At 53.0% G+C, this 26090-nt stretch overlaps 9 protein-coding genes across 9 annotated transcripts; 7 read left to right on the plus strand and 2 right to left on the minus strand.

Moving 5' to 3' along the window:
- Positions 1-655: 655 nt before the first annotated feature.
- Positions 656-2117, plus strand: RHO25_011572 (uncharacterized protein; the record flags this gene model as incomplete). Its single annotated transcript, XM_023602993.2, has 2 exons — positions 656-956; positions 1051-2117. 2 exons carry the CDS (start codon positions 656-658, stop codon positions 2115-2117), a joined length of 1368 nt encoding a protein of 455 aa, XP_023454895.1.
- Positions 2118-3449: 1332 nt separating this feature from the next.
- Positions 3450-4448, minus strand: RHO25_011573 (uncharacterized protein; the record flags this gene model as incomplete). The annotated part of the gene is made up of 1 exon (XM_023602994.2): positions 3450-4448. The coding sequence occupies one exon, from the start codon at positions 4446-4448 to the stop codon at positions 3450-3452; it is 999 nt and encodes a 332-aa protein (XP_023454892.1).
- A 598-nt stretch (positions 4449-5046) lies between these two features.
- On the plus strand, positions 5047-6946 carry RHO25_011574 (uncharacterized protein; the record flags this gene model as incomplete). The annotated part of the gene is made up of 3 exons (XM_023602995.2): positions 5047-5777; positions 5834-6602; positions 6656-6946. 3 exons carry the CDS (start codon positions 5047-5049, stop codon positions 6944-6946), a joined length of 1791 nt encoding a protein of 596 aa, XP_023454893.1.
- A 1692-nt stretch (positions 6947-8638) lies between these two features.
- Positions 8639-9267, minus strand: RHO25_011575 (uncharacterized protein; the record flags this gene model as incomplete). The annotated part of the gene is made up of 3 exons (XM_023602996.2): positions 8639-8830; positions 8885-9170; positions 9227-9267. 3 exons carry the CDS (start codon positions 9265-9267, stop codon positions 8639-8641), a joined length of 519 nt encoding a protein of 172 aa, XP_023454896.2.
- A 4187-nt stretch (positions 9268-13454) lies between these two features.
- On the plus strand, positions 13455-14114 carry RHO25_011576 (uncharacterized protein; the record flags this gene model as incomplete). Its single annotated transcript, XM_023602997.2, has 3 exons — positions 13455-13771; positions 13822-13974; positions 14030-14114. The coding sequence occupies 3 exons, from the start codon at positions 13455-13457 to the stop codon at positions 14112-14114; spliced, it is 555 nt and encodes a 184-aa protein (XP_023454897.1).
- Positions 14115-15327: 1213 nt separating this feature from the next.
- Positions 15328-15951, plus strand: RHO25_011577 (uncharacterized protein; the record flags this gene model as incomplete). The annotated part of the gene is made up of 1 exon (XM_023602998.2): positions 15328-15951. The coding sequence occupies one exon, from the start codon at positions 15328-15330 to the stop codon at positions 15949-15951; it is 624 nt and encodes a 207-aa protein (XP_023454452.2).
- An 858-nt stretch (positions 15952-16809) lies between these two features.
- RHO25_011578 (uncharacterized protein) lies at positions 16810-19799 on the plus strand (the record flags this gene model as incomplete). The annotated part of the gene is made up of 5 exons (XM_023602999.2): positions 16810-16851; positions 16941-17033; positions 17091-17170; positions 17223-18465; positions 18516-19799. 5 exons carry the CDS (start codon positions 16810-16812, stop codon positions 19797-19799), a joined length of 2742 nt encoding a protein of 913 aa, XP_023454451.1.
- Positions 19800-22718: 2919 nt separating this feature from the next.
- On the plus strand, positions 22719-23873 carry RPL19A (60S ribosomal protein L19A; the record flags this gene model as incomplete). Its single annotated transcript, XM_065603431.1, has 4 exons — positions 22719-22729; positions 23067-23336; positions 23472-23622; positions 23712-23873. The coding sequence occupies 4 exons, from the start codon at positions 22719-22721 to the stop codon at positions 23871-23873; spliced, it is 594 nt and encodes a 197-aa protein (XP_065459503.1).
- A 750-nt stretch (positions 23874-24623) lies between these two features.
- On the plus strand, positions 24624-25577 carry RHO25_011580 (uncharacterized protein; the record flags this gene model as incomplete). Its single annotated transcript, XM_023603001.2, has 1 exon — positions 24624-25577. One exon carries the CDS (start codon positions 24624-24626, stop codon positions 25575-25577), a length of 954 nt encoding a protein of 317 aa, XP_023454453.1.
- Between the last annotated feature and the right edge of the window lie 513 nt (positions 25578-26090).

Genomic DNA, 26090 nt, shown 5'->3' on the forward strand with positions numbered 1-26090 from the left:
TGCAGTGTGCACAGCCATGCGGTGTGTGCGACGGAGCGGAGGCGGACAGGAGAGTTGGCGCTTGAGAAAGTGAAAGTAAAGCTGCCCCACTGAGACAGCTTGATAACCGAGTAAAGGCGTCGCTTGAGAACACTGTGAGAAAGTAGTCCATACCTGTGTAGGCCTATTCGCGAAACTTGGGGTAAGAGCGTGGGCGACGGCGACGCGTTCGAATGCCAACAGACTCTGACTCTTCAAAGATCGGACCGATGTCACGTAGCTCTTTCTCGATGGCCCCGAAGCAGATAGAACAACAAGCGTAGCGGCAGCGTCAGAGAAGAAATTGGCGAGAGCGGGCAAGATGGCCCCGAGGCCGAGTTCCAAAGGCTACGCTTGAAGACAGCCATCGCACGTACTGGTAGGATTGTCCCTTTCCCGAGAGAAGATCGCGATCCTTGGTCAGCAAGTCGAAGGTGGTGATGATGTAGCTACGAAGGCCAGAAAGGCATCCCGATGTAGGAGGTAACAACACGAATAGGATGATGTCGCCTGAGGCATCAACTCACAAGCCCACATCAATTTCTGGCGGTAAAAGTACTGGGATGCCGACTCCCAGCCTTGGAGTCATTACAGAATTGCGGTTGCCCCTCAACAAACACGAAACCATTGTCCAGCCATGTCCCTTACCAACGCGTCGCCAGAGCAAGCCGCGCGTGCTGCAAAGGTCTCATCCAGAACGCTCGGCATCTTGTCGGAAGATGCCAGGAACCGCGCCTTGGATGCAATCCACGATGCGCTGGCAGCAGCCAGAGACGACATCCTGGCAGCGAATGCCATAGATCTTGACAAGGCAAAGCAATCTACAGCAAACGGAGAATTGAACCCCAGCATCTACAAGCGCCTCGATCTTTCCCGGAAGGGCAAGTTCGATGATATGCTGCAGGGGATTAAAGATGTTCGAGGTCTCGCAGATCCAGGTAGGTGCAGGATCCTTCGGCAAGCTCACTTACATTTCACTTCCTCTTCTCGTATTCTTCAGACAACTCTGTCGCGCTCTGCTGACTTCTGCAGTCGGCAGAGTGGACTTACGCACAGAACTCGATGATGGACTCATCCTCACACGGCAAACATGCCCTATCGGCGTCCTTCTCATCATCTTCGAGGCCAGACCGGAAGTTATCGCCAATATCGCTTCACTGGCGATCAAATCTGCGAATGCGGCCATCTTGAAGGGCGGCAAAGAGTCGACAGAGTCCTTTAAGGTCATTGCTTCGACTATCGGAAAAGCCCTTGAAGCCACAGAAGTCCCGAACGACTCAATACAACTCGTGGCCACGCGTGATGCGATCGATTCTCTGCTCACACTCAGTCAATATATCGACCTCGTCATTCCGCGAGGATCAAATGAGCTTGTCAGGCATTGCCAAACAAAAGCTCACATGCCTGTGCTCGGGCATGCCGACGGCCTTTGCGCCTTATATATCCACCCTGATGCTGATGTGCAGATGGCCGTCAACGTCGTTGTCGACTCCAAGACCGATTATCCTGCTGCCTGCAATGCTGTGGAAACACTACTTGTCCACGAGGACGCCTTGACGACGATTCTCCCTTCAGTCGCAAAAGCTCTGATAGCAAAGGGAGTTACGCTACGTTGCGACGCCGAATCGAAATCAGCACTTTCGTCTGCATTGGGCAACGAAGCTTCCTCACTTCAGGACGCCACCGATGCAGATTACCAAACGGAGTTCTTAGACCTCATCCTCGCAATCAAGACGATCAAAGGCTCGCCCAACGATCCGTCACAGGCCATCGACGCAGCAATCGAACACATCAACACTTTTGGCTCTCACCACACAGACGCTATCATCACAAAATCGGAAGATGTCGCAGATCGTTTCTGCAATGGCGTGGATGCAGCATGCAAGTATTGGAACGCCTCGACTCGATTCTCTGACGGCATGCGGTTTGGTTTCGGCACTGAGGTTGGAATCAGCACAAACAAGGTCCACGCAAGAGGACCTGTTGGACTAGAAGGACTCATGATTCACGAATATCGAATTGCGGGCAATGGGCAGACGGCAGCCATGTACGGCTCTGGAGGCAAGAAATTCAAGCATGCCAAGCTGGCATTACAGTAAGACGATCGACACCGTACATCGGTATTGGAAATATGGCAGCGACGGACGACATGAATGGCTCAAGAGACGATGCTCAACCTCGACTTGTATACACTGCGCCATTTCTCGCATGGCGCAAACCTGGCTAAAGTTCAAAGAGAAGCTCATGCAATGAAACATAATAACCTCAATACTCGCTGTCGCGCTTTTTCTGCGAGCCCAGGCCGTTTACCCCATCTCTCCCACTCTGTGATCGCAACGGCAGTCAGCAAGATCCGCTGCTTTTCTTCTTTAACTAATTTTTCACTCACGAATGCTAACCTCCCTTCCTCCATCAAAGCCGCAATCTCTTCCTCATCCTCTGCTCCACTACCGCCAACTTGACCAGAAGTCGCATCTCGTAATCTCCAACACCAAATATCACTTCTCTTTTCCCTCTTCACCAAAAACGGAATCCAAGTTCCAGGAGCCATCGTCTTCCCTTTTACTTTTCCACGATCATCAAGCGATTTCGACGCCTCCAGCTTCTCATCCATTTCGGGAGACGGTGCAACATTACCATCTTCTTCCTGCTGCAACGCTTGCCACCTGTACCCTCCCACATCCACCATCCCACCACATACCCTCCACTTCCTCTTCCAAGTCAAAGTTTGACATATCTGCCTTTCACAAGAAATTACGGTACCATGCCGATGAGAATAAAGCTGTGCTACTTCGCCCGTCTGTTGTTGTGTAGCTTCTTGATCTTGGCTTAGTGTTGATGTAATTGTGCTTGCCGGAAGGACATTCAACACACGAAATGTCTTTCTCCGCTTAATCTTGAGCTTGAGAGGCGGAATCCTATCTGGGTTCAAAGCTTTTGTCGTGGAACGTAGATGATATAGAATTCTCCAGTCATGAGCGTCTTGGATTGAGTTGGGTGTTATTCGGATGTGCTGTGGGAGAGTTGTTGAGATGAGAGGAAGATTTGTGGATAATGGGCGTGAAAGGTCACACAGTTCCATGTTGAAAGTGTGACTCCATGGAGTAGAGACAGAATTGATGATTGTGACATATGGTTGTTTAGCTGTCGACTACTGGTGAGGCGCTGCTTTCAGGCGTCCCACTATGCTTGACAGCGTCAGATTAAGTTCGAATCCTGCAGCAGCTCAGAGCTGGGTCGTCAGGCAGCTAAGGGTATATACGAAGTGTGTGCCACGAAACTGTGCATACGCAAAATCGATAAAGTAATAGATGTATACTCAATCGTCTCATTCTATCCTTTCTATGCAGTGGCGCTAATAATCGCCGGGTATCTCAGAATGTCAATCATGACCCGGGCCTTCCCAAAACTCCTTTCCTCATGCATGACTGTCACGGTTTCCCTGTCGGCTTAAACATAGTACTGATATTGGCTACGCCCTTTGGCGCCAACTTCGTCGCTTCGTATCTGCTCTCGGGCAGTCTCTTGTCAGCCTTGATGCTGTCTACAATCCATTCGGCTGTGACGAATTTGACGCTTTTGCCGCGCAGAGTCGCAATTTCTTTCTGGATTTTGCTTCCGGCAAGTCCACCGCCAGCGCCCCCATTTGCGTTGATCCTGCCTAGGATTACATGGGTGACTGTTCTTCGGCCCAGTGATATTGACATATTGCCACCGTGAGTGCTGATGAGGTGTTTGAGCTTGTGGTCTGAAAGGGGTGCTGTGCAGCCGTTGAGGTATATCGTGAGATTAGTGAAGATCTGTGGTGCAGCTGGTTTCTTTGCAACCTCATCTTCTTCCACAGCCGCAACAGTACTGTTGTCCGCTGCTGTCCCGAATTGTGTCGAGTCCTGCTCCTGCTTGACCATGACGTTCGCGGACTCGTCGGGTTTCTCTGGCGTGTATATTGGCTCGAGCAGATCTGATGGCGACAACTCGTGTGAAGTCCAGCTTGTTTCGCGGATTGTTCCATCCTGCTTCTTGTATGGCGTGAACGGGCTTACGATTGTACTCGGTTTCGATGTTGACGAATCCGTCTTGACGCGCTTCGCCGGTCGTTCGCTTTCCTCTTCCTTCTTGACTTTCATGTTCTCCCAGATGCTTTGCCGACCTCCCGTTCGCAAGCCCTTTGCTCCTCTCTCCCATCCGCCATTCTCAGTCCGACCATCTTGCCCAAAGTCTAGACTGCCAGCACCGACGGTATCGTTCATGCGCTTGCCACCCCCGCTACCAGCACTGAATTGTTCGCGCAGCTTCAGACTCCTCGAATCGCGCCATGAAGTACTCCCACCGAGTCGGTTTTCGGCGCGTTGGTGGCCGGTGGCGGACGAGTTGAACGGGTCGAAGATCTGTTTCGAAGGCTTCGCAGCCACGGGCGCCTTGTACGGCATGACTGCTGCGATTATCGTGTCCGCATGTCCGTCGACAGCCTAAAAGCTGTGTGGTTGTCAACAATAAGAAGGAAGAGTCGAGGCGTCATGCGGCCAGCGCATTCACGCCCGAATTCAGGAACAGGCGTTGCTCCGCAACGCGAAAGTGTCACGAGCCCCTGCCGCCGATCCAATGGATTTCGTCAACGCACACCACTTTGCGACTCCTCCAACGTGAGAATTGGTGCGCACGAGCGCGATGCATTATGGCCTCCGATGCGAGTACACCACTTTGCACCCTTTGCTCACTATATCAGTCCAACATGACCTCTGCGAGTGACGGCGCTGACCAGCGAGCTGTTTTTCCCTCCACCCAGCCCTCCCGAGGTCCTCCCACCGCCCTTCTCCTTCTCGGGCCTATAAATGCTAACGGCGCTTCCCCCACAATGGCCTCTAGCCACACTGCCCTCTTTCTCTACCTCTTCTGCATTCCCCGTGGTTCCGCTTCCAAGCTCAACGGGTGAGAAGAGCGGTTCATGCAGGAACATCCGATGCACCACAATCCCGGAATCTCATGTAACGTTGTTTCTGGAAAAGGCTGAACGCGTTTAGGCTCGCCATGCCGAAGACCTCCTCCCCGCCCCCATCGCAAGACAATGGCTCTTCCGTCGCAGATGGCTCTTCAAGAGCGAGTGCCCTGCTGTGGCAGGTCTGCGAAGCCCTGGTCATCTTCATTGCATGTCTTTCGTTCTTCACCATGTTCCTGTCATGGTTTGTAACCCTGTCACTTGTTCACCCTATCATATTTTCCTCTTCGGCTGCAGTGCAGACGACATTCTGGAATGGCTATCGAGGCGATGAGCCTCGGTGGAGATATACTGGACCAGACACTAGCCCTGAGTTCTGGTTCAGCGAGACACAAGGTGCTCTCGCAACGATGCAAGCGACATTTTGGAATGGCACTTACTGGCCAAGTACAATACAATGGATTGGCGCTCTGATTGATACCATTGTGGCTTCGTCCGAGCGTACTTTCGTTGACGGCCTTCAGGTCTACGGAGATGAGACGAAGGTCCAACTGGAGAGCGATATCCGCAATTACTACTCACAGATTCAAGCTTATTACGATAGTGAGGATACTATACAGATATTCGACGCAGCATATGACGATGCACAATGGGTCGTAATGGAATGGCTCGAAGTCATCAGATTCATCAACCAGTACCAAGCATACTCACAATCCGGACTTGGGATAGACGATATTTCGGCTTTTGCGCATCGAGCACACATCTTCTACAATATCGTTCAAGATAAATTCAATACTTCGCAATGCGAGGGGGGTCTGACCTGGTAAGTTGATCCTCGACCAGAGTACATGAAATATGCTGACGTTCGCTTCGCTGCAGGAACCCGGCACTCGAGACTTACAAGAACGCAATCACCAATGAGCTGTTTGTGTCCAGCTCCATTATGATGTACTTTTTCTTCCCAGGCGATAGCGATACCGATCCTTACCCACATCCCAATTACACTGCTCAAACCAACAAAACGCTTCCTCCCTTGCAGCCAATTTCAGCACACGATCCGATCTTTCTGAAGAATGCGCAGGACGAATGGGCGTGGTTCAAGACGCATAATTTCACGAATGCACAAGGATTAATCGTCGACGGATTTCATATTACGCCGAACCAGACCACTTGCGACGAACGAAACGAGATGGTGTATACCTACAACCAAGGAGTCATGCTGACCGGTCTTCGTGGGCTATGGGAGGCGACAGGACTTACCTCTTATCTGGATGATGGCTACAGTCTAATCGAAACAGTAATCAATGCCACAGGCTGGGATGCGGATGTCTCTGACCAAGCCAGTGAATGGGCTGGTCTGGGTCGGAATGGTATACTTGAAGACTACTGCGACGCTCCTGCGAATTGTTCTCAGGACAATTTGATCTTCAAGGGTGCTTATTTCCAGCACTTTGACTACTTCTGCACATCACTACCTACCGATGTGCCTCTTGTTGATGGCATTAGTGTGTTGGCTTCGACTGAGCTTGCGCAGCACCACAGTGACCGATGCGCAAGCTACTCGCCTTGGGTGCAACACAACGCGCATGCTGCTCTGAGTACACGCGATGGTACCAAAGTCATGGGCGAATGGTGGGGTGCGCCTTATGTAAGTATTGGTTTCACTGTTACCAGCGCGGATTGGAACTGACCGATCTCCAGTTGAACAAAACCCAAGGAGCTGCACCAAAATATGCTGAGTCGAAGCCTGACGGAAGTATCGATATTTGCAATCAACCTCAATTACTCGACACATATCCTTGGAAGTGCTCCGGCAGTGACTGTGCTCATGCAAGCGCATCTAAGCCTCGCCGCACAGTGTACCCGAGACAGGCAGCCGACAACAGGACGGTTGAGACTCAAGCCCAAGGTCTCGCGGTACTCCGAGCTGCGACGGATCTGACGCTCATCAATGGCGGAAGCAGCAGGAAAGTCTATACCTCGCCGGCATGACGTGTCACAAGCGTCACACCCAAGGACTGCACACAGCGTCAATGGAAACGCTTACAGCACCACGTGCGAGTCACATCGCGACATCGAAGGTAACAAGTGACAAGTCTCCGATCGTTTCGCAAGACTTGTCTCACAACTTACTCGGCACACTTTGCACAAACAAACGCACTGCGCAAGGTTTTCCCGCTGGTTTCTGGTCTCTGACAGGCATCTAGCTTCTACAACAAGTCCTGACTCGTGCTCGTGCTGAGAGGGTCTTCTTCAAATCACCTCAGCCCACCCCCACCCCACCTTTTGGACGTGAGAGGCCGCACGCTGCACACAGCCCGTCAGCCCAGCTTCTGGAGCTAGAACGACGACACCGGTTCTGGACAAACGCCAACATTGTTTAGCGCCGACGCCCTCTCAAACACGCGAAGCGCAGCTGCTGCGGCTGCATAATCCTCCGGAACAATTCAGCTAAGGCCGAACAGACGACCACAACACGTTTCGAAGCGCGCGCGAGCTTCCAATTCCTATTACTTCCAACAAACTTCACGAAATACAATTGTCTTCGAAACTATAACATCTTCCAAAACCAATCTCATCAACAGTCAAATCAAAATGTGTTTCGGCGCCTTCACCGAAGAGGCTGAACTCAACCCCAACCGACGTCCTCTCTACTTTGGCGATCCACATCTCGAATACGTCAAAAAACGCAGTTCCACGACCACGACATCTGACGGTCGTCCGAGGAGGTCTTCTTCTGTTTATGTCGCTTCTTCGCGACCGAGGACTGCTTCGTCGCGATCGCACAAATCTAAGTCCAATTCGTATTCTTCGACGAGATCGAGTCGGACGCCTTCGAGTCCGGTTTCGCCTAGGCCGCCGAGTGGGTGGAAGAAGAAGTATTGAGGATGTGGATTTTGGGTGATGGGGGTTTGGGTTGAGGTGTTTTGGAGTGTTGTGAGGTTTTGGAGTGTTGTGGTGTTTGCCACTGAATGTGAGGATATCGGGCCGATTGGAGTTGGATGTGGTGTTGAACGGGCATGTTCGGTTTTGGGCAACAGAGGGCTGATGTGGTATTTGCATTGCTTGCATTGGAATAAAGGACGATCTAAAACAGATGCGACTTTGCCGCTGGGCTGCAATGTCGTGGTGGTATTCTACTTGTAAGAGAGAACTTTTGGAGAGGCCTGAACTGTACGATGCGTTGCAAGGTTGATTCTCATTATGTATTACGACTTATGAAGACGAGATCCTGTGAGAATTTTCTCCTAGTCTCATGTGTCGTGTTTGTTGCGATTCGTGATGATCGAGCATACCCACGCGCTTGGGAAATGTCTGGACCACTTCATCTCCCTGTAGTGATTCGATATTCGATCCAGGCGCATCGGCGGTCCGACAACTTGCCGTTTGGAATTATTTCGATGCCTCCGTCCTCCTCACTGTGGTAGAGGCTGTGAAGTTGATGCGAGGTAATTGTGGTAATGCTCGCCCTCACGAATGCGGATAGGATCTGTATTGCCAGCGCACTCAATCATCGCTGTCGTCGGTGTCCTCGTCGGGCTCGATGTCGGTGTCGGTGGCCTCTGCAGGCTTGCGTAGATGCTCCGGATCGATGAGCTTCCGTCTCTTATTGACACGAGAGGACTCTTGCGCCACGTACCGCATGAGATCTTTGGCTAACTCAGGGCATTCCTGAATCTTCTCTTAGCAATCGCCGTTCAAGATCTTGGCCATGTCACACGCGAGTATCTCGATGAGGGAACGCATATACTCCACGCCAATCGCCTGTCGTCGTTCCTCCTGGTAAACCCAGAGCGCAACTTTCACAAGATCCGAAGCGGTCCCTGCGAATCCAAACGTGATTTCCACTTCGTCTTTGAGATCGGGCATTTGATACTACCTAGCGTCAGTGTTCAGCTTGGTCGTGAAGTATTGTAGCCATCGACTGACCTTGTCAGCCGCCACGAGCAATTCGAAGTAGCGCAGCGTGTCCTCTTTACCACTGGCCAACGTGAAGTAATCAGTGTTGAAAACCCCGTAGCACCACTCCAGTAGGCTTCTAACCGTGCGTTCAGACTCGGGCAGTTCGATAATCCCGGAGCCAGCTTCCTTCCAGTCTCCGGTGCAGGCAGCCTCAAAAAATGGACAGGCAGGGCAGACGACGCTTTTGTGGACACTGAAAGTGTAAGTCGCCGTTTGAATTTTCAGATCCGACCATTTTTCGTTCTTGAGCATTCTAGCAATCGATTAGTATCGCAATATTAGCTGCTGTTCATAAAGGGCGCAACTTACTGCCAGAGAATGTTATAGCAATCATCCCCATTAGTTTCCATGCTTCCAGCTCGGGCTAATCACAAATCTCGCGTCGTAGTGTGAAAAGCAATGTCAACGACTTATCAGTTGTTGCAAGTGGCGATGTTGGTTGGACGACGACTCTGGAAAGTGCTTGAAAATATGGTCGGTTGTTTGCGGCAGGTAGTGAGCGTTATGGCATGTGGTACATGACTGGCAATTGGCACATGTCGGAGCTCGTCGATGTGAGATGAGCTTCACTTCGCGCCGCCCGCTGTTGCCTAGCTATCTCTTCATATGACAAGGGTCATAATGCATCATAATGGACTGCTTGTGCTCTGGTTGTATACATACGAACTGTCTCATTCCCTCCGATGCTGGAGCAATCATGCCGAAAGGAAGCTCATGGAACTTGCGCGTATGCCAAAGTGGTCGACTAAGCTGGCAGGCATACCGCCACAATTCGTGTCCAAGTGGAGACCTGTTGGTGCCGTCCTGTAGTGTGCAAAAGCTTCTACATCCCGTGAGTGAGCACGGAGCTGTCATATGCGACGCCCGTGAGTCGCGCCACGATGTTGATCTTGTAATTGGTCGAGGCAGAGGAGCAATTCTCTTAGCTCGTTGTTCGAACCTGCTGCAAGCCTCTCTGGGCCAGGAAACCGAGCAATGCCGTGCCTTTCTGGCGGATGCTGTAGATTCCATGCGTCCTGAATATGTTGCCTCTTTACTCCCATCATGCAAATATGATGCAAGGCCTCGCCACAGCACAATCACTCATCGTTATCACTCTCCCACGCATTGACGCAGAGGTGATCCGGTGTGCTAATCTGGTGGCCAAATTCAACCCGAGAAGAGCGGCGCGCCACGAAGCCCATGAGATCTGTCACCAACTCCGGACATCTTAAAACTCCTGGCCAGTATCCATGATTCATGACAAAATCCAATTGGAGCGCGAGCTCTATCATAACTTTCCGCGTAAGTCGTGGGCCAAATATTTGTCGGCGTTCTCCTTCGTAGAGCCAAAGGGCGATCAAGGATAAATCACCTCCCATCAACTCCGAAGCCATTTGGTGTTCAAGATACTTGGTGACCATGATTTTAAGGCCTTCGATTCTATACTGTCCATGCGTCAGCTTCGAGGACTTCCATACTTGAGTCATTGAAATCAAAAGCGAACCTTGTCGGCAGCCACCAGCAGCTCGCAGTAAATGATCCACCCATCGTCAGCTGGGCTGTCTATGTCGAAATCCTTTGCATTGTAAAGCCCATAGCAATAGGCAAGCATCGCTCTGACGATATGTTCAGGCTCAGGCAGCTCAACAATTCCAGTATGGGCCTCTTTCTAATCTCCAGCGCAGGCAGCTTGCACGAACGGACATGCAGTACAGACGATATTCTTGTGCACCTCGAAGGTGTGTGTCGCTGTTTTGATCTTCAGGTCGGACCATTCGCCTTTGTCAAACATCCTACCCATCGATTAGTTTCGCTCACTAACTGCACCACAAAGGGGATCACTTGCCGTTCAAGATTGGGGTACATCGACTGTCTCTCTTCGGGTTGGGTTTCGCTCACGTTGCTAGCCTTGTACCGTGGTAAAGACATCCTTCTGCAAGATATCAGGCGAGAAATTTGGCTGTCGACTGTCGCGATGAGCTTGGGAATGACACTCCAAACCTGCATGTGACGCGGTAATGTCAACTGAAGTATATGATTTCAAGGCTGTTAATATCTTTAGCAAACTTTCCACCTTCACTTCGCGCCGCTTCTCTTCTCTGTGTGTCGATGTTCAGAACAAATCATCTAATGTTACATGCGCTTCCCATGAGCTGTATGCACACCGATATTTACAATTCGGACGATCTTGCTGACTTGCAAACAATCGCTCGTGAAGTGAAATAGCAGGCAATGCGTACATGCTGAATTGGTCAACCGAATGGACAGGCCCTCTGCCAAGGCAGTTTTGTGAAGGGCACTGTTTGGACCTGCACAGCGGTCATATAGGCGAAAAGTGAGTATGTTGTTTCACATAATGCCAAGGAGACGGAAAGCTCTGCTCAATCAGTTCCAAGTGACACGCGGAGCTCTCGCACATTGTCAGGGGTGGTGTGAGTGAAATGACGCTTGAAATGCACGACTGATAGGTGGAACGGATCGCGAACGACGTGCGTGACCTACCCCTGGTGGCGTCTCTGTATCGGCTACAGCTGAGAACGACAAGCAGCTGCAAGACGGATTCATGTGCTGGTAGCACGATTGATCTCGACACGCTGGAGCAATGCCCTTCTGCATATACGGGTCCGGAATGTTGCATGCCGCAGGCCTGCTACAAGAACGGAGACGCTTCGTTGGCCTCGTCAACTCCGAGACCTGACGGATCGACAAAGCAAAACAGCCATCCACAACGGACGCAAGTGATGCTGCAGCAGTGCGCCGCTGCTCGCCAAATGCGGGAAGCTGGAGATGCCTCTCCTGGCTTCGTCCGCAGGACAAACTCGCCTCCTGAAGCGTGTCAGAGCTGCACAGTGCTGTCCTGTCGGACGTGTTTTGTGGTCACTGCTTGACGATCCCGGCCTGGCTGCTCCGCTCTGCGTCTTCTGCGAGCGTTCTTGCAGGCTCGGAATGAGGCAGTCAGGTGTTGGACGCTCGTCGCTGAGTCTTGCTTCAGTCGGGTGGTCTTGTCTTATGGCAGGCCTCGCTCAGCCGACGCGGATCATCGCTCCCGTGCGCCCTTCGGTATGACCTTGGGTACCAAGTCAACTGCAAAGTGCTTGGTCCGTGAAGACAGCACGTCGAGATGGAAGCTGTCGTTCGGCAGTACAAATGTCGATCGTGATAACGTGAACAGTCTTTGCTTTTATGAAGACATGGAGTCATTGTAGCGGTCAGGGAGCTGATCGCATAAGGAAAGCACTTGTTCGAAAGCTCCTGCGGCTATCCGCGCAAGCCGTCGCGCCAGCAGGCAGGCGTCCAAACGATGGCAGGCCATGACCTCCTTCGCGGAGCACTAGCGAAGGCTTTGCAGTTGACCGCGAGGCTTTCCGTGGGCCACGTCTGGAAGGCGTGCAGGGCGAGCAGCAAGACTGCCCGAACGTCATGGAGTTGGGCAGCCATCGGCGGAGGCGGCAAAAAGTCCTGGGACGAAGCGGGCGGCGCGGGGTCACCGGTGAGGACCACGACGCGACGACATGGCGGGCAGCGGTGCTGATCAGCGGCGACGACGACGTGCGGTGCGGTGTCGGTGGAGAGTCAGTGATCGTCTGGGCCAGGGCGCGGCGTGGCGGCAGCGTGAAACTGGTGGTGGGCGGCCGAGTCGTTGGTGGTCCTCGCTCGCTTCGCTGCCGCTAGCGCGACTTGGCAAAATTTGGTCGCGCAACGACACCCGACGTCTGGCTTCGTCCAATGCTCACAGCGTCGACGCTTTTTCTGGTTCCCAATGTCGTGTACCCATGCCATGTGGCACGGCGCGCTTGACAGCTCCCGTCTGTCATGGTCCCACGGCGCGCGCGACGTTCTGCATGAGACATTGGCCTTGCTTTGCTGCGCGCTCCCGATCAGGCCCATCCCAGCGCTCCTCCTCGCCCAAAAGCCCTCTTTGCGCAAACATTCCAACCGGATTTCACATTCCTCCTCAGACATGGATGCCCTGGGCCACTTGCTCGCGGACTGACGGCTCTTTCCTGTACCGGTCTAGGGCATGACGGTTGTGGTACATTAGTCTCGCAACCTTGAGTATCGACTCCCTCCAGCTCGGTTGCGCCGATAGGATATTGCTATGGATATTTGACCCACCGGCACAGGAATGGTACGGCATAGCTACTGACATGTGCATGGAGCTAGCAATTAGCTTTCTGTCAAAGCCAATGGCATACTGCTGTGACTCTTGCCATCATGCCATGGCCGGGAGCCTCGGCGGTATCGCCTCTCACACATTGGCCGCTCCATCCTGCCCGTGCTCTGAGAGGCCTGTCGGCCGCATGCCCTCATGCCTCTGACAGGCTCGATGCCTGGAGCTCCAGCTATCACGCGCAGCAAGTGTTGTGCTCACCATGCTGCAGACTCCTCAATGCTTGTCGCTGAACCGCCAGCGAGGGTATAAAAAGGTGACACGAAGGCTGAGTGCTCCTGTTTCCTTTCTTTGACATTTGTCTGCAATCACAGTCGATCACCCACGTGCAACTACCTCTTGTCACACCTAGTCGTTGTCCAACACTACTCACAGCCAGCTACCATGTCTACCTCTTACTACCAGTATCCCACCGGAACGCTCCCGGTTAACGTACCCGGAAAGACACCGCAGAATGCCCGACACGCACGAAACCCGTCTGCGTACAGCCAGCTATCGGCGTCACCACCAGAACGCCCAGAGAGCGTCTCGTCGACTGGTGCGGGATTGTACTCCTCTGCATCAAGCGCATATGGCGGCAGCGACTACGACTCGTCGAGCGGCGCCACGAGCGTCGATCTGCTCGATTACATGAACGATCGTCTTTCGCAAGCTTACAACCCAATTCCATTGGACAAGAATTTGGCGAGCCAAGCGCAAATGTGAGTATCAATGTCGTTGACATTTCCGGCGCAAAAGCTGATGTTGATAGGTCTGGCGCACTAAATGCGAAGAACCGCGAAATATTAGCATTGCAAGCACAGGCCAGAGCACGATTGGCAAAGACTCGCGCCAACTTCGCAGAAGGCATGCAAGCTGCAAAAGACGTGCAACGAGACCTCGATTGGACGCAAAAGAAAGTCAGGTGCGCACATTGCGAACAAACTCTATCCACGAGAACATTTGCTAACGATCACCAGCGCATTGAACGCACGAGCAGCGCAAAAATACCCACAACAATACCGCGCAGCAAGTCAAAGATATCCGGCTCCCGTGGACTATTAGTCGCCAAAACGATCCTGGAAGTTTCAGCAAAGAGTGTAATGATACCGGCGCGATCCTTGACGATATTACGACGACAATGAGATTTCCATTCACTGTACAATCATTGAGAAAGAAGAGACGACGTCTGGACAAGCTTCGCAGACGACGAGGCCCATGCTCCAGTACCTTGCATAGGGCTACCGTGCGGACCACTACGCTTTTTCTCTCAGATGCGTGAACGACGTGCAGTAGTTCTTGCGCCATACTTTTTTACCGGAAGGTAAAATGTGCCGAGCAGGGGACGCGGCGGCTATGATCCGGCGTGGCTCCTTGAGGGAACTGTGACGAGGCGTCAGTATTGGGGCAATGGGAGGCTTTTCCTTGGGCGTTTTGCGCGATTCTATTCGTTCGTTGGCATGTTTGAGGGAGGGTATGTAGCCCTTTTGGGTTTTGAATCTGACTCGTTTCTGTGCGGGTGCTCTCTTTTGGTGGGCGCTGCTGCGCCGCTGCGAGTGTCTGATGATGACCATCCGCCTCGAGATGAGGACGGATGGAGGTGTAGCACGTGTGCTAAGGTCTCACAAAGATCTGATTCGTGATTTGATCGTGGAAGCTCTCGTAGTACAGAGATGCCGAATGGCCAATCATCGGCTGCCATTGGAAGGTATGAGACAGCCGAGCGGAGAGCCAGAGATGCACGTCTGCCCAATGTCCACTGTGGCACTCACTTTCAGCCACTCTGCCGCGCCGTGGTGGTCGATCGTAGAGGTTGTCACGTTTGGCCTGTGTGCTCGAAGGACTGCCTACACGTGACTGTCTTGGCATTTCGCCCGATTGGGCTAGTGCTGTCCCAGGTGTTCTGGAAGCACCTAGCATGATCCTGAAGTGACTGGAGTGGCGGCGTACGTTCACGACGTTTCGAAGGCTGACCTGAAGTATCTCGAAGACTTCGATGTGTCCCATTCGAATGCTTCGCTTGCAGTGCTTACGACAGCAGAGGACTATTCTAGACGACTCTCGCATCATCGAAGATGACTCCAGAACACCTCGTAGGCATCCATAGATAGGTCTTCCACAGGTATAAGTATGCACTGCTCTCACTCTCTTCAGCTCATCATCAGAACAACAAGAAACAACTCACAAGCACTACATGCAAAGAACACTCTTCAACAACCTACCGCGAGTCGCACGCACCTGCAAACCTACTCCATCAACCTACACCACCACACGCAAAATGTCTTTCTTCCCACGCGCATTCGAACAGGAGTTCGCAACCTTCCAGCCTCTCTTCAAGCTGGCAGATGACTACTCCCGCCACGTGGCAAACACATCCGGCAATGGCAACTACTCCGTCTCCCGCTCCTTCAAGTCTTTCACACCAAAAGTGGACGTGAAGGAGAATCAACAGAACTACGAAATCCACGCCGAACTGCCAGGAATCCAGCAAAAGGACATTAACATCGAGTTCACCGACAGCCAAACCCTCACCATCAAGGGCCGCACTGAACACGTCCGCGAAGAGGGCACTCGCCCATCCGGCTTCATCGAGGGTTCCGCTGAGCAAGGCAAGATCGAAGACTCGAACAAATCCCACCAGCCAACTGTCGAGGACGAGAACGCAGCCAACTCGACTCAAGTCCAGAAGTCTTCGGCCGACAGCAAGCAAGTCCAGCAACACCAAGCACCAAAGGAGAAGTACTGGCTCTCTGAACGCTCGGTTGGAGAGTTCGCTCGCACATTCTCCTTCCCTGCTCGAGTCGATCAGGATAATGTGAAGGCCAGCTTGAAGGATGGAATTCTTTCGATTGTTGTGCCCAAGGCTCCGGCTCCTTCGAGCAAGAAGATCAACATTGAGTAGAGGATCGACTGACTAGGTCTGACTTCGAGATTCGAGGGGGATTTCGCATGGCGGAGGAGTTAGTGGGGAATTCGAGCTTGTATTTCTGACGAATAATGAATGATGAGTTGTATACTAGTGTAGCAGTTAATGGAATCAGTTCATCAAAATTTGCAATACCTTCTCCCTTTCAATTTTTCAAACTTGTTGCTTCTGTTTGAGCGATGCTCTGGCTGCTATGGCTGATCTTCACATTCTGGCCAAGAAGCAAAGAGCTCGATCAGTAGAATGGATTGCCTTTCCCTTGCTTGTATGTGGTCACACATGTTCGGCGTAACATGCTCGTGCATACGCACAGAATATACTTTTCGTGACACACGTGCGTGCATTTCTTCAGCATCATCTTCGTGATGGCGTTTCACCGCCAACCGCCCACCAGCCTCGCTCCGGCCTGCGGTCGACTTCGACTTCGCGCAGACAGTGCCAAGGCTGCTTCTGTTCAGCTTCCGCGCGGATGCTGACGAATGCGATGCGATGGCAGGGGTGGGCCATGTGTAGTGCCACCGCCGAGCGGTATGGTGCTGATGGACGATGACGATGATGTAGAAGAGCAGGTCTCGTGGCTGTTGTTTTGGCAAGACTTTCCCAGGATCGTGCGCGCTTCGGTCATCGTTGTTGCGCCATTGCCGAGCCGGCGGTCATCGCAGCTTGCCTTGTGCCTCGAGCTTGCACATCTTTGTGCTTCCACCACTTCATCCTCCACGTCCAATCGTCGCTCTCCAGTCTATTCCTGCTGCTGCTGCTACTGGCGTGGGCATTGGCAGCGCGCATTATTTGGCTTTCGTTTTCTGTGCAGGTTATTGAATGCGTTAGGCGCCCATGGCTTCCACTACGGATCGGTCGGACTACCCGGCTTTGCTGGTAAGCTCAATGGGACGAGCCAGAGAGGGCTGTCGAGTCCTTCTGCGAGCAAGTAGAGCAAATGGAAGCTTACGGATACTCGCGCATAGCAAAAAGTACAGCCGACGCAAGCGGTGGATATCCTGAACGACCGAGTGACGCAGATCAAGAGATTGAATATCACCATTGCAGACTGGCTTCAAGTAAGCATGCATTGAGAATGTGTCGGAAAGGTTGCATAGCTAAGAGAATGGCAATAGGAGCGTAGTAAGCTTGAGGAGCAATATGCTGCAGGTCTGCGAAGGCTTGCGCGCAAGCCGATTGGGGATGAGGACCTTGGGTATGGACCTGCAGGACTCGATAGGCTGGGAGACTGAGCTGACGACTAGCAGCATCTTCACCGTGCCATGGGGCTCGTTGACCAGCTCAATGGAGGCTCTGGCCGAATCGCACACGTCTCTAGCGTCCCGGATCGAGATCGATGTCGAGAAACCGCTCCGCGAGTTCGCCAACAATAACCGCGACATTCAGGCGATGCCGACCATACAGGGAAACTTGACCCAGATAGCGAAAGAGATCGAGAAAGCACAAAAGGCGGCGGAAAAGCTACAAGGCAAGGGCGAGAGCGCAGATGCGAATAAAGTGGCCAATGCCAGCTCGGATCTGGAAAATGCGCGAGCGCAATGGAATTCTCAGGCGCCGTTTGTCTTCGATAACCTGCAGACATTGGATGAGACGCGTCTGAATCAGCTGCGCGATGCCCTGACGCAGTTCGTGACACTGGATGTGGACCAAAATGAGAAGAGTCGTGGTGCTGGAGAGCAGGCATTGAATGTGCTGCTCAACGTGGAGCCAGCTGACGAGATCAAAATGTTTGCAATCAAGGCCGCGAATCGCAGACAGAGCGAAGTACGACATGCACATCGTGCGAGCATGTTCGTGCCGAGCTCCTCCTCAGGTGCCCAACAGATACCTGACGACGCGCCTGGCTCGACACCGGAACCGCAAAAGAAGGGAGGATTCAAAGGACTCAAGCGGCTTGGTACTGTCATGTCGCGACGGTCGAGCAAGCAGCCACAACAGCTCCCAACTACGGAAGAATCGCCAGAGCGGAAGCCCAAGTCATCACCCTTTGGTCGTCTAGGACGCAACAAGAATTCTTACTCCATGGAGCCGCCGCAGGAAGAAGCCGAGTCTTCGTCTCGCCGTCCCACTTCATCGTTCAGACAAGGAAGCGAGATCTCGGAAGTTCCGCGAACGCAAGAGTCAGCCATGTCATCCTCGCAAGCACCTCAGCTTGGGCCAATTCCGCACATTAATGGCAGTGGTTCCGGCCCTACAAGTGCAACATCGGCTCTTGCCCCTGCCTTCCCGTCTATGGTCGCCAATGGTAGCCATCAGAACGATCTGGCTGATCTTGAGCCACCAAGAGCAGTGCAGCCGCCGCCGGAGCCTCGCAGGGATAACGAGGGATTTTCTGTGCCTCCTCAGCAGCTGGATCCGATATCCCAAGCACAAGCAGATGCAGCGGAGCTTGGAGACAGGCAGGAACCACAGTTCAACGTGAACATTAGAAATGCGCCTATCCAAGAGGAGGGGGCTGATGCTGCTCTGGCGAGCATGGCGAACAAACTCGTAAGTTGATGCAAATGTGTGGGAGACGCATTCCTTACTGACCATTTCAGGCACCTCCTCCAACTCAAAAGAGAGGCGGTACCATTCGCGGCCGGCGTGACAACCGTAATAGTGCTATAGTAAGCACGTACGGCGCGCCAGATGGATTCTCCTCCGATACAGCGAACTCGACAACCTCTTTGGAGAATCAAAGAAGCGAGCCTTTTGCGCCTGCCCCAGTGGCTACGAGTCCTCCGGCGATAGCGCCAGCTGTCATACAATCTCCAGCACCGACATCGCCTCAGGCGGCAGCACCTGTCCTTCTCCAGTCGCCTTCGGGAGCATTCAGCCCAGCCGGCGCAGGGCAAACGGCATTTGCACCCTTCAGTCCACCCAGCGAGCCACAATCTCCTGTGCAGCCCAGCTATGCTGCACCTCTGGCAGCGCAACACACTGGCGACAATCATTCAATCCGCTCTGGTCGTTCGCTACAGAGCTCGGCCAGCTATGCACAAAGACATCCCGAGCTTTCGAGCCCCGGCTTGAGCTCTTCGATCATTGAGACTGTCTCTGCTCGGTTTGAGAATGGGCAGCTAGCATCTTCTTCGCTGATTGGCGAGATCGCCCTTGCGTACCATCCTGATGCTTCAGTCCCTTCGTCAGGACATGAGACTATTCGCCTGGAGAACTTTGGACAACTTGATAAGGTCGCACCGAATCCAGCCTTCATCGGCCAAGCTTCCGGACGTGAAGGCGAGTATTCTGTCAATCTGGCAAATATCGCCAAGACATCTGTCGCTTTCAAGTACCAGGTGCGCGGCGAAGCGGCACAGTCGCAAACACCTGTTCTCTTGACCCCAGCATTCAAACTTGACGAGAATCTGGCCATGGTCATCGTCAGCTATGCACTACATCCCAGCTTCGCCGCGCTAGGAAGCGACAGCGTTACACTTCACAATGTCACTATCGCCCTCACCCTTGAAGGTGCCAAAGCCACGAGCTGCCAGTCCAAACCTGTCGGCACTTTCTCCCGGGACAAGAATTTGATCTTCTGGCAATTGGATGAGATCACATTACGTCCTGGCGGCGAAGCCAACAAGCTCTTAGCAAAGTTCGTTACTGAGGGCAAGCCTACGGGCGGCTACGTGGAAGGACGCTTTGAGATCTCGGGTGAGCAGGCACAGGGTCTTGGAAGTGGCCTCGCTGTCAGTGTGCTTGGCACTGATGGAGCAGCCGCTGCCGCCGACCCTTTTGCGGACGAGAGCGTCGCGGCTGCTGCTTCTTCGGCCGCAGCTTGGAGGAACGTGCCGACACAGAAGAAGTTGACCAGTGGGCAGTATATTGCTAGATCGTGATTGGTCGTTTTTGGGTGAGCTTGTCGGTCTCTTTTGTACATATGTAATGATACCCATTCCTTTGCATGTGGTGTAGAGAGGAGAAGGATATATAGTATGAAATGAAAGCTCGCTATTGTTCATCGTGCTGAATGTTTCTCTGCTTCCGTCATTCTGGGCAGTTTGTTTTCTGTGCTGTCTTGAGGAAGGAAACGCTGCGTGGAATTGCATCGGCATGCCGAAGGTCGGCCGGGGTTGAGTAACTTCCTCTGCTACCATACAATACTTAGTTGGCACCTGCAATGATTCGTCTTTCAACATGCCAGATTGCAGTGTCAGTACGCATTGACGCTTCTACCACACAGCACTTCGTTTACGCCTGCAGTGATTCGTCTTTTGACTTGCCAAATTGCAAGTTCCAATATGCTTTCCCTCACCCATTGGCACCAGACGCGTTTTGTCTCTCTGAATGGCTACCCATCATTGTTTCCAGGTGTGCATCGACTGTTGAGTTTCTCGACAACCTTTCAACGATGCCATGGATGTGAAGATGCCACCTCTCTGCTGGCAGTTCGCAAGCACAAAAGGCCCTCTCTTCCCTCTTTCCTTCTCTTCTTCTTCTTCATCGATCTCGAATCCATAGTGACGCCTTGGTGCCCTTAAAAGCCCTTGTACTCACTGACCATCGCACATTCAGATTGATTGGAGCTCACCATACTTGTTCGGCAATATGGCTGGTACTCCTTCTCGCGTGGATCTCGCTCACGAGTTTTCTCGTGTTCGTCTTTCACCGAGCAGGGCCCAGGAGCTCCTCGAGGATGCTGATACCACTGGATTGCCGGAAGGCGGTCTGATGGTGTTCCAGCCACACCTCTCGTTGGAGGAATGGCAGTGGCAGCGCTACTGCGCCATTCCGGCTGACTGCCTGAGAGGGACGGTCCCGCCGTTTTTCTTTGGCCGCAAGGCGACTGCTGCGCGAGCAGCGGCCGCTGAGCAAAATTCTTCTTCCGCAGATGCCGTGAGAGGTCACACTCACGCACATCCTTCTTCTTCTTCGTGAGTAGGGGCCGTCCTCCCCCTGCTCACACCCTGAGAATACCTTACGCCATGCTACGCCGCGTCCAAGGTTCACATACTAGAGATCACTCTCTAGGGAAAGCCCGGGTGAGGCACTATCCACCCAAGACACTCCTTTCTTGACCTTACATTCGCTTCCGACGTCCTTACTCTCTCTAATGCCCCCCATCGACCGTTGCCCAGTAGGGTGGCTTTCGGAGGAGAGCAGCGTGGTAACTTTGCGACACCGCGTTTTCGTGAGAGTACTTTACCTGTCATCCGTTGCGGCGTCCTTTCTCCGCCAGTTGTCTGGCTAGAGCGGCGTCGTGACTCCCGTCGCATCGAAATACAATGCGCGAGCCCGCTCAGAGGCAGCCTCCATGCTTGCCATTTCTCCGCCTGAGATGCACGAACGATGCCGCTCAGTGCACCCACGCTCCAGAGAGTCTGTCTGAAATGAGCGCTGAGAGTGCACTTCGGCCACGTGTCACTCCGTCTGGCGTGGAAGTGCAGAGTCAACAAGAGTGCTGACGCTCCGGTGCAACTGCCGTCGCGATTTCTCGAAGCATGAGGCGTCTCCTGCTTGTCTCTGCGATCTCGCCAGCTTCACGCCGTTTGAAGTCGTGAAGCCTCCGAGCAATCCTGTGCATGATTTCCGGAAACACCACTGTTGGCATGCTTTTCTCTGTGCACCCGGCCCATTCCAAGGCACCCAGAGTCGCGAAGAATTGACGCTGGTACTATCGCAACAGGCAGAAGCACCTGAAGCCTTGACATCCTTCTCCAATGTTTCGCCGGATGTTGTGCCATCTAATGCTCCGACCTTGCTAATGATCTCTGTGCCGGCCTCTCAGAGAACGCACTCAACCGTTGCGAGTAGGCCAGTCCCCCCGTACCCGTACCACTGGTCTCCACGACTGGGATTGGGATCCGGCCAGCGACTGGACTAAGCCACAGTCTTCGTCGTCATTCTTCGAAGGTAGTCGAGTCTCCAGCATTCGCCTGCGAGGGACTCTCACTCCCGCTTCGCTTGCGCCTTTCTCTTCCAGACTCTGCCGACAAGATGGTCATCACGCCAATGAAGGTGAGCATGGGCTGTGCCTGCCTGACTGTGCCCAAGAAGAACTATCCGAAGGAATTGCGGACCACGCGTGGAGTAGATGCACTCTGGGACATACGGTCTCGCTCTCGATCGCTTTCACATCTGGCGTGCCAGTCCACGTTCCATTGAGACATTTGGCATAATGACGCGGATTGTGGAAGCACTACGATCTGGCACCTTGCCTCTGATTGCTTCTCATGGGCCATGCAAATGGCGATACTGTTACGCCAGAGACGCTCTTGAGCTGTGAGATGGAAGCACTCGATTTTTCGTGTTCTCGTGTTTTTCTCCGCAATCTTCCGGGACGGTGCTATCGTAAGTTCTTCCGCTGCAGCGCCTCGAGTGCGACTGGTAGCCAGAGGTATCGGGAGGCCTGGGTAATCCGACGCTCCATTTGTCGCCAGAGCACTATGCCGTTAGGTGTTCCGACGGACTGCTGGAAGACTTCGCTATCGCTCCCTGAGATTGCCGTGCAAATATATGGAAATCACTGCTTGACATTTTGAGAAGAAGTACTTGCCTGGTCTTCCTGGGTTCTCGATCTATCCCAGCACAATTTTAGGCGTGACCATAATAGACTTTCATAGAATGCAATGCGCACTCTGTCGAAGCCTCCCTTGACGCATCTCGGAAAGGAGTACGCAGACAATGTAGAGATTCCTCAAAAATCGGCATGTCGTTCACGTCTTCACTCACATGAATGGTTCCAAAGTTAGAGAAGAGATAAGAAGCGATATCATGCACGATTAAAGTCCCATGCACCTGAGCATGCGTTCAGCAAAATGTTCATGTCGTTCGTATCGGGATGGAAATTGTGGAGGAGCTGCATGTGCGTGCCTGAGGCATCTGTGGAAAAATCCACGCCAAGCCTCGTGCGCTCGAAATGGGCTGTGTCGACACACGACTTGCACTTCGCTTGACCTCAGCGACGACTGCTCTCGCACCCACCCCGACCATCCACCACCCAGCGACGTCAAGATGTAAGTACGGCCACGAATGCGTACAATACACCTGGACGCTCCCCGATCGCCGCCACCACCGCGCACCCCCGGCCTCGAGAAACGCCCTCCGCCCGCACCGGCAAAACGCAGTCTCGAAAGACTCTTGTACTGACACATCGGCTCCTGTAGGGTCAACCTCCGCACCCAGAAGCGCCTGGCGGCCTCCGTCACTGGTGCCGGAAAGCGCAAGATCTGGCTCGACCCAAATGAGGTCAACGAGATCTCCAACGCCAACTCCCGTCAGACGATCCGCAAGCTGCTCGCAGATGGCCTCATCATCCGCAAGCCAGTGACCATGCACTCGCGTGCCCGCGCCCGAGAGCTCACCGCTGCCCGCCGAATTGGACGTCACCGTGGTTTCGGTAAGAGGAAGGGTACTGCCGACGCTCGTATGCCAACGTAAGTTTGCACCGATCTTGGGAGGGACAATGTGGGATGGTCAATGAGGAACGTGCAAAAGAAGGAGGATTAGTGTGGAAGCGAGAAGGGGCACACTCATTTGGATGAATCGGGACAATTGCTGACAATGCGCAGCCAAGTCATGTGGATGCGCCGTCTTCGTGTCCTCCGCCGTCTGTTGGTCAAGTACCGTGCCGCCGGCAAGATCGACAAGCACCTTTACCACGAGCTCTACCACTTGAGCAAGGGTAACACCTTCAAGCACAAGCGTGCTCTTGTCGAGCATGTAAGTTGGACCCGAGGCATCCATGACGAGCTCGTCACGTGGTCTCCATCCACAAACGTCGAATCGCAAACTGACGGTGCTCGCCACAGATTCACAAGGCCAAGGCCGAGAAGCAGCGTGAGGAGAAGCTCAAGGCAGAGATGGACGCCAAGCGTGCGAAGACCAAGGCTGCCCGCGAGCGGAGACAAGAGCGCATCACTGCCAAGCGCAACGCACTTGCTGGCGAGGACGAGGAGCCTGCCGCTCAATAGACGCATACCCAGCAGAGTCTTTATCGAATGTCACGAAGCATGCCACAGATCATCAGAAGAGGGTCACCAAGGACGGGCAACATGGGTACGCCCTAGGCCAAACTATGAGTGGTATCATCATGGGGTTATTCGGGCGTGCTGTTACTTGCTGTGGATGGTGCTTGGGCGCTTTACGTGTCGCGTCGAGGGTATGATGCGTGTACTTGAGGCGGTACAATTTGAAAGCCTTGAAAAGAAGTTCACGATTCCAGATCCTCATGCTCATGTTTTCCCATTTTATGCTCTCAATGCGATACTGATTGGCGTCAACAGCGATCGCGCACTGTCCCTCGCGAATGACACCCGTACCCAAGCCAATTCGTGCTCAAATTCACAGATTTTTAACATGGCTTAGATCTCAACAGTACGCGACATGCTTAATGACATTACATACCTGCTTCGACCACTGAATCGCACGATTGAACTTCCACTTACCGACATATACATCTCTCAGCCAATTCACATCACCAGATCCGCCGCATATCACCATTTCATGTGTCAGTTGAGGAGTGGTCGAGTGGCGCCCAGACCGACTACGATGTGGAGCCGGTCTAGATCCGCCCTTGCGCCTTCCACACGGTCAACACATTTCGACTCATCGCGACTACTCTTGGAAGTGAAAGGTTCTGCTGCAGTGGCAGAGATTGTATAAGCCAAATAGAGCAGGTTGAGGACATTCCATGACAACATCGAGATCCCGACCCCTTCGCAATGGCCGCTTACTATACCTTTGAGGATCTCTCTGGGGGAGGTGCTGGCGACAAGAAGACTGATAACCCATATCACGATCTCATTGAATCTTGTTCGAACGATCGAGCTCAGATACAGAAGCGCTACGAGAACCACCGGGTGAATCGAAATGGCCAACAGAAAGAAAAGTTGCTAGCTCCAGACTTTCCTGGTGTGACGATCGACGAGATTCTGGCCAAGCTGGAAAATCCTCAGCAGAACACAGGCTATGAAGATCCAAGACACTGTCTAGTCTTCTGGGCAAGGCCTACCACGCAAGTCAAGGCCATGGTGGCAGAAATCCAGCAAGCATTGAAAAAGGTGGCTCCAAGCCTTTGGCTCATGCCGCAGACAAACCTTCACATGACAGCGCTGGAAGTGACGCATTCTCTTACCGCACCTGAGATTGATGCCCTGGTGGAACAGATCCGACCACATGCGGAGAGTATCACGGACTTTACGCACGATCACAGGTGCAGGTTGGTGAAGCCCATGGTGAGCTTCGATGCTCAGGCTCTGGCACTTTCCTGGCTTCCAGCTTCGAGTGAGCCTACACACGCAGACAGATCTGCTGAGGCCGATGACTATACATATCACCACCTTCGACGAGATCTCTTCAGTCTTGTCTCTGGGACGGGTGTGAAGGTTGCCAGTAGATATGTGATTCCATCTGCCCACTTGACTATTGGTCGATTCATTACGAAATCGGACTTCGAAACGAGGGACGGGAGCGTGGATAGGCAGAAGGTTGCTCAGCTTGTAGAGGAGATTGAGAAGATCAATGGCTGGTTGAAAGAGAAGTATTGGCCCAGAGAGGGTGAGGATGCGAAGGCAGGTAGTGAATGGGTAGTGGGCGAAGAGAGAGGTCTGGATTTCAGGAAGGGTCAGTTATGGTATGGAGCGGGTGAAACTGTGAGACTCGGGAAGGGATTTTGAGAAAGCCGTTTGGGTTCCGTGAACGACAGCAGAGCACGATACAGTAGACGATATGTGATAGAGAAGCCAGTAAGCCAACCTCGAAATTGGCATCTCGGCGAACTTGACCTCCTTCATGAAACTCACCGATGATATTGAAAGGGAATGGACGACCACATTCAACAGAATCGCAAGTCAGCATCCTTCGGGATCATTTGCCGATCCTGCCGCCTGCCCTTGTAAGCTGAGCAATTCGCAGCTTCCAATTGGCTCTCTAGCATGTTCCATACATGCCACCCACCATCATGTGTCCGCATCGAGAAGAGCATCATCACGACAGGCGGGGATGTCGAAGACGTAATCCACCTCTAGCTATTCGTCGTGAAACCTTGCAGACCTTCCCATCCTTCCAGGTCATGACACTGAGAGGACAAGTACGAAGTCAGCAGCCGCACAGTTGAGAGTTTCTTCCTGTCTATCTGATCCGTCTCGACTAGCCAACCTTCTTTTCAAGACTTGGTCGGCTTCTTTATC

The sequence above is a fragment of the Cercospora beticola genome, chromosome 8 (genome assembly GCF_033473495.1).
Source record: "Cercospora beticola chromosome 8, complete sequence".
Classification (NCBI taxonomy): domain Eukaryota; kingdom Fungi; phylum Ascomycota; class Dothideomycetes; order Mycosphaerellales; family Mycosphaerellaceae; genus Cercospora; species Cercospora beticola.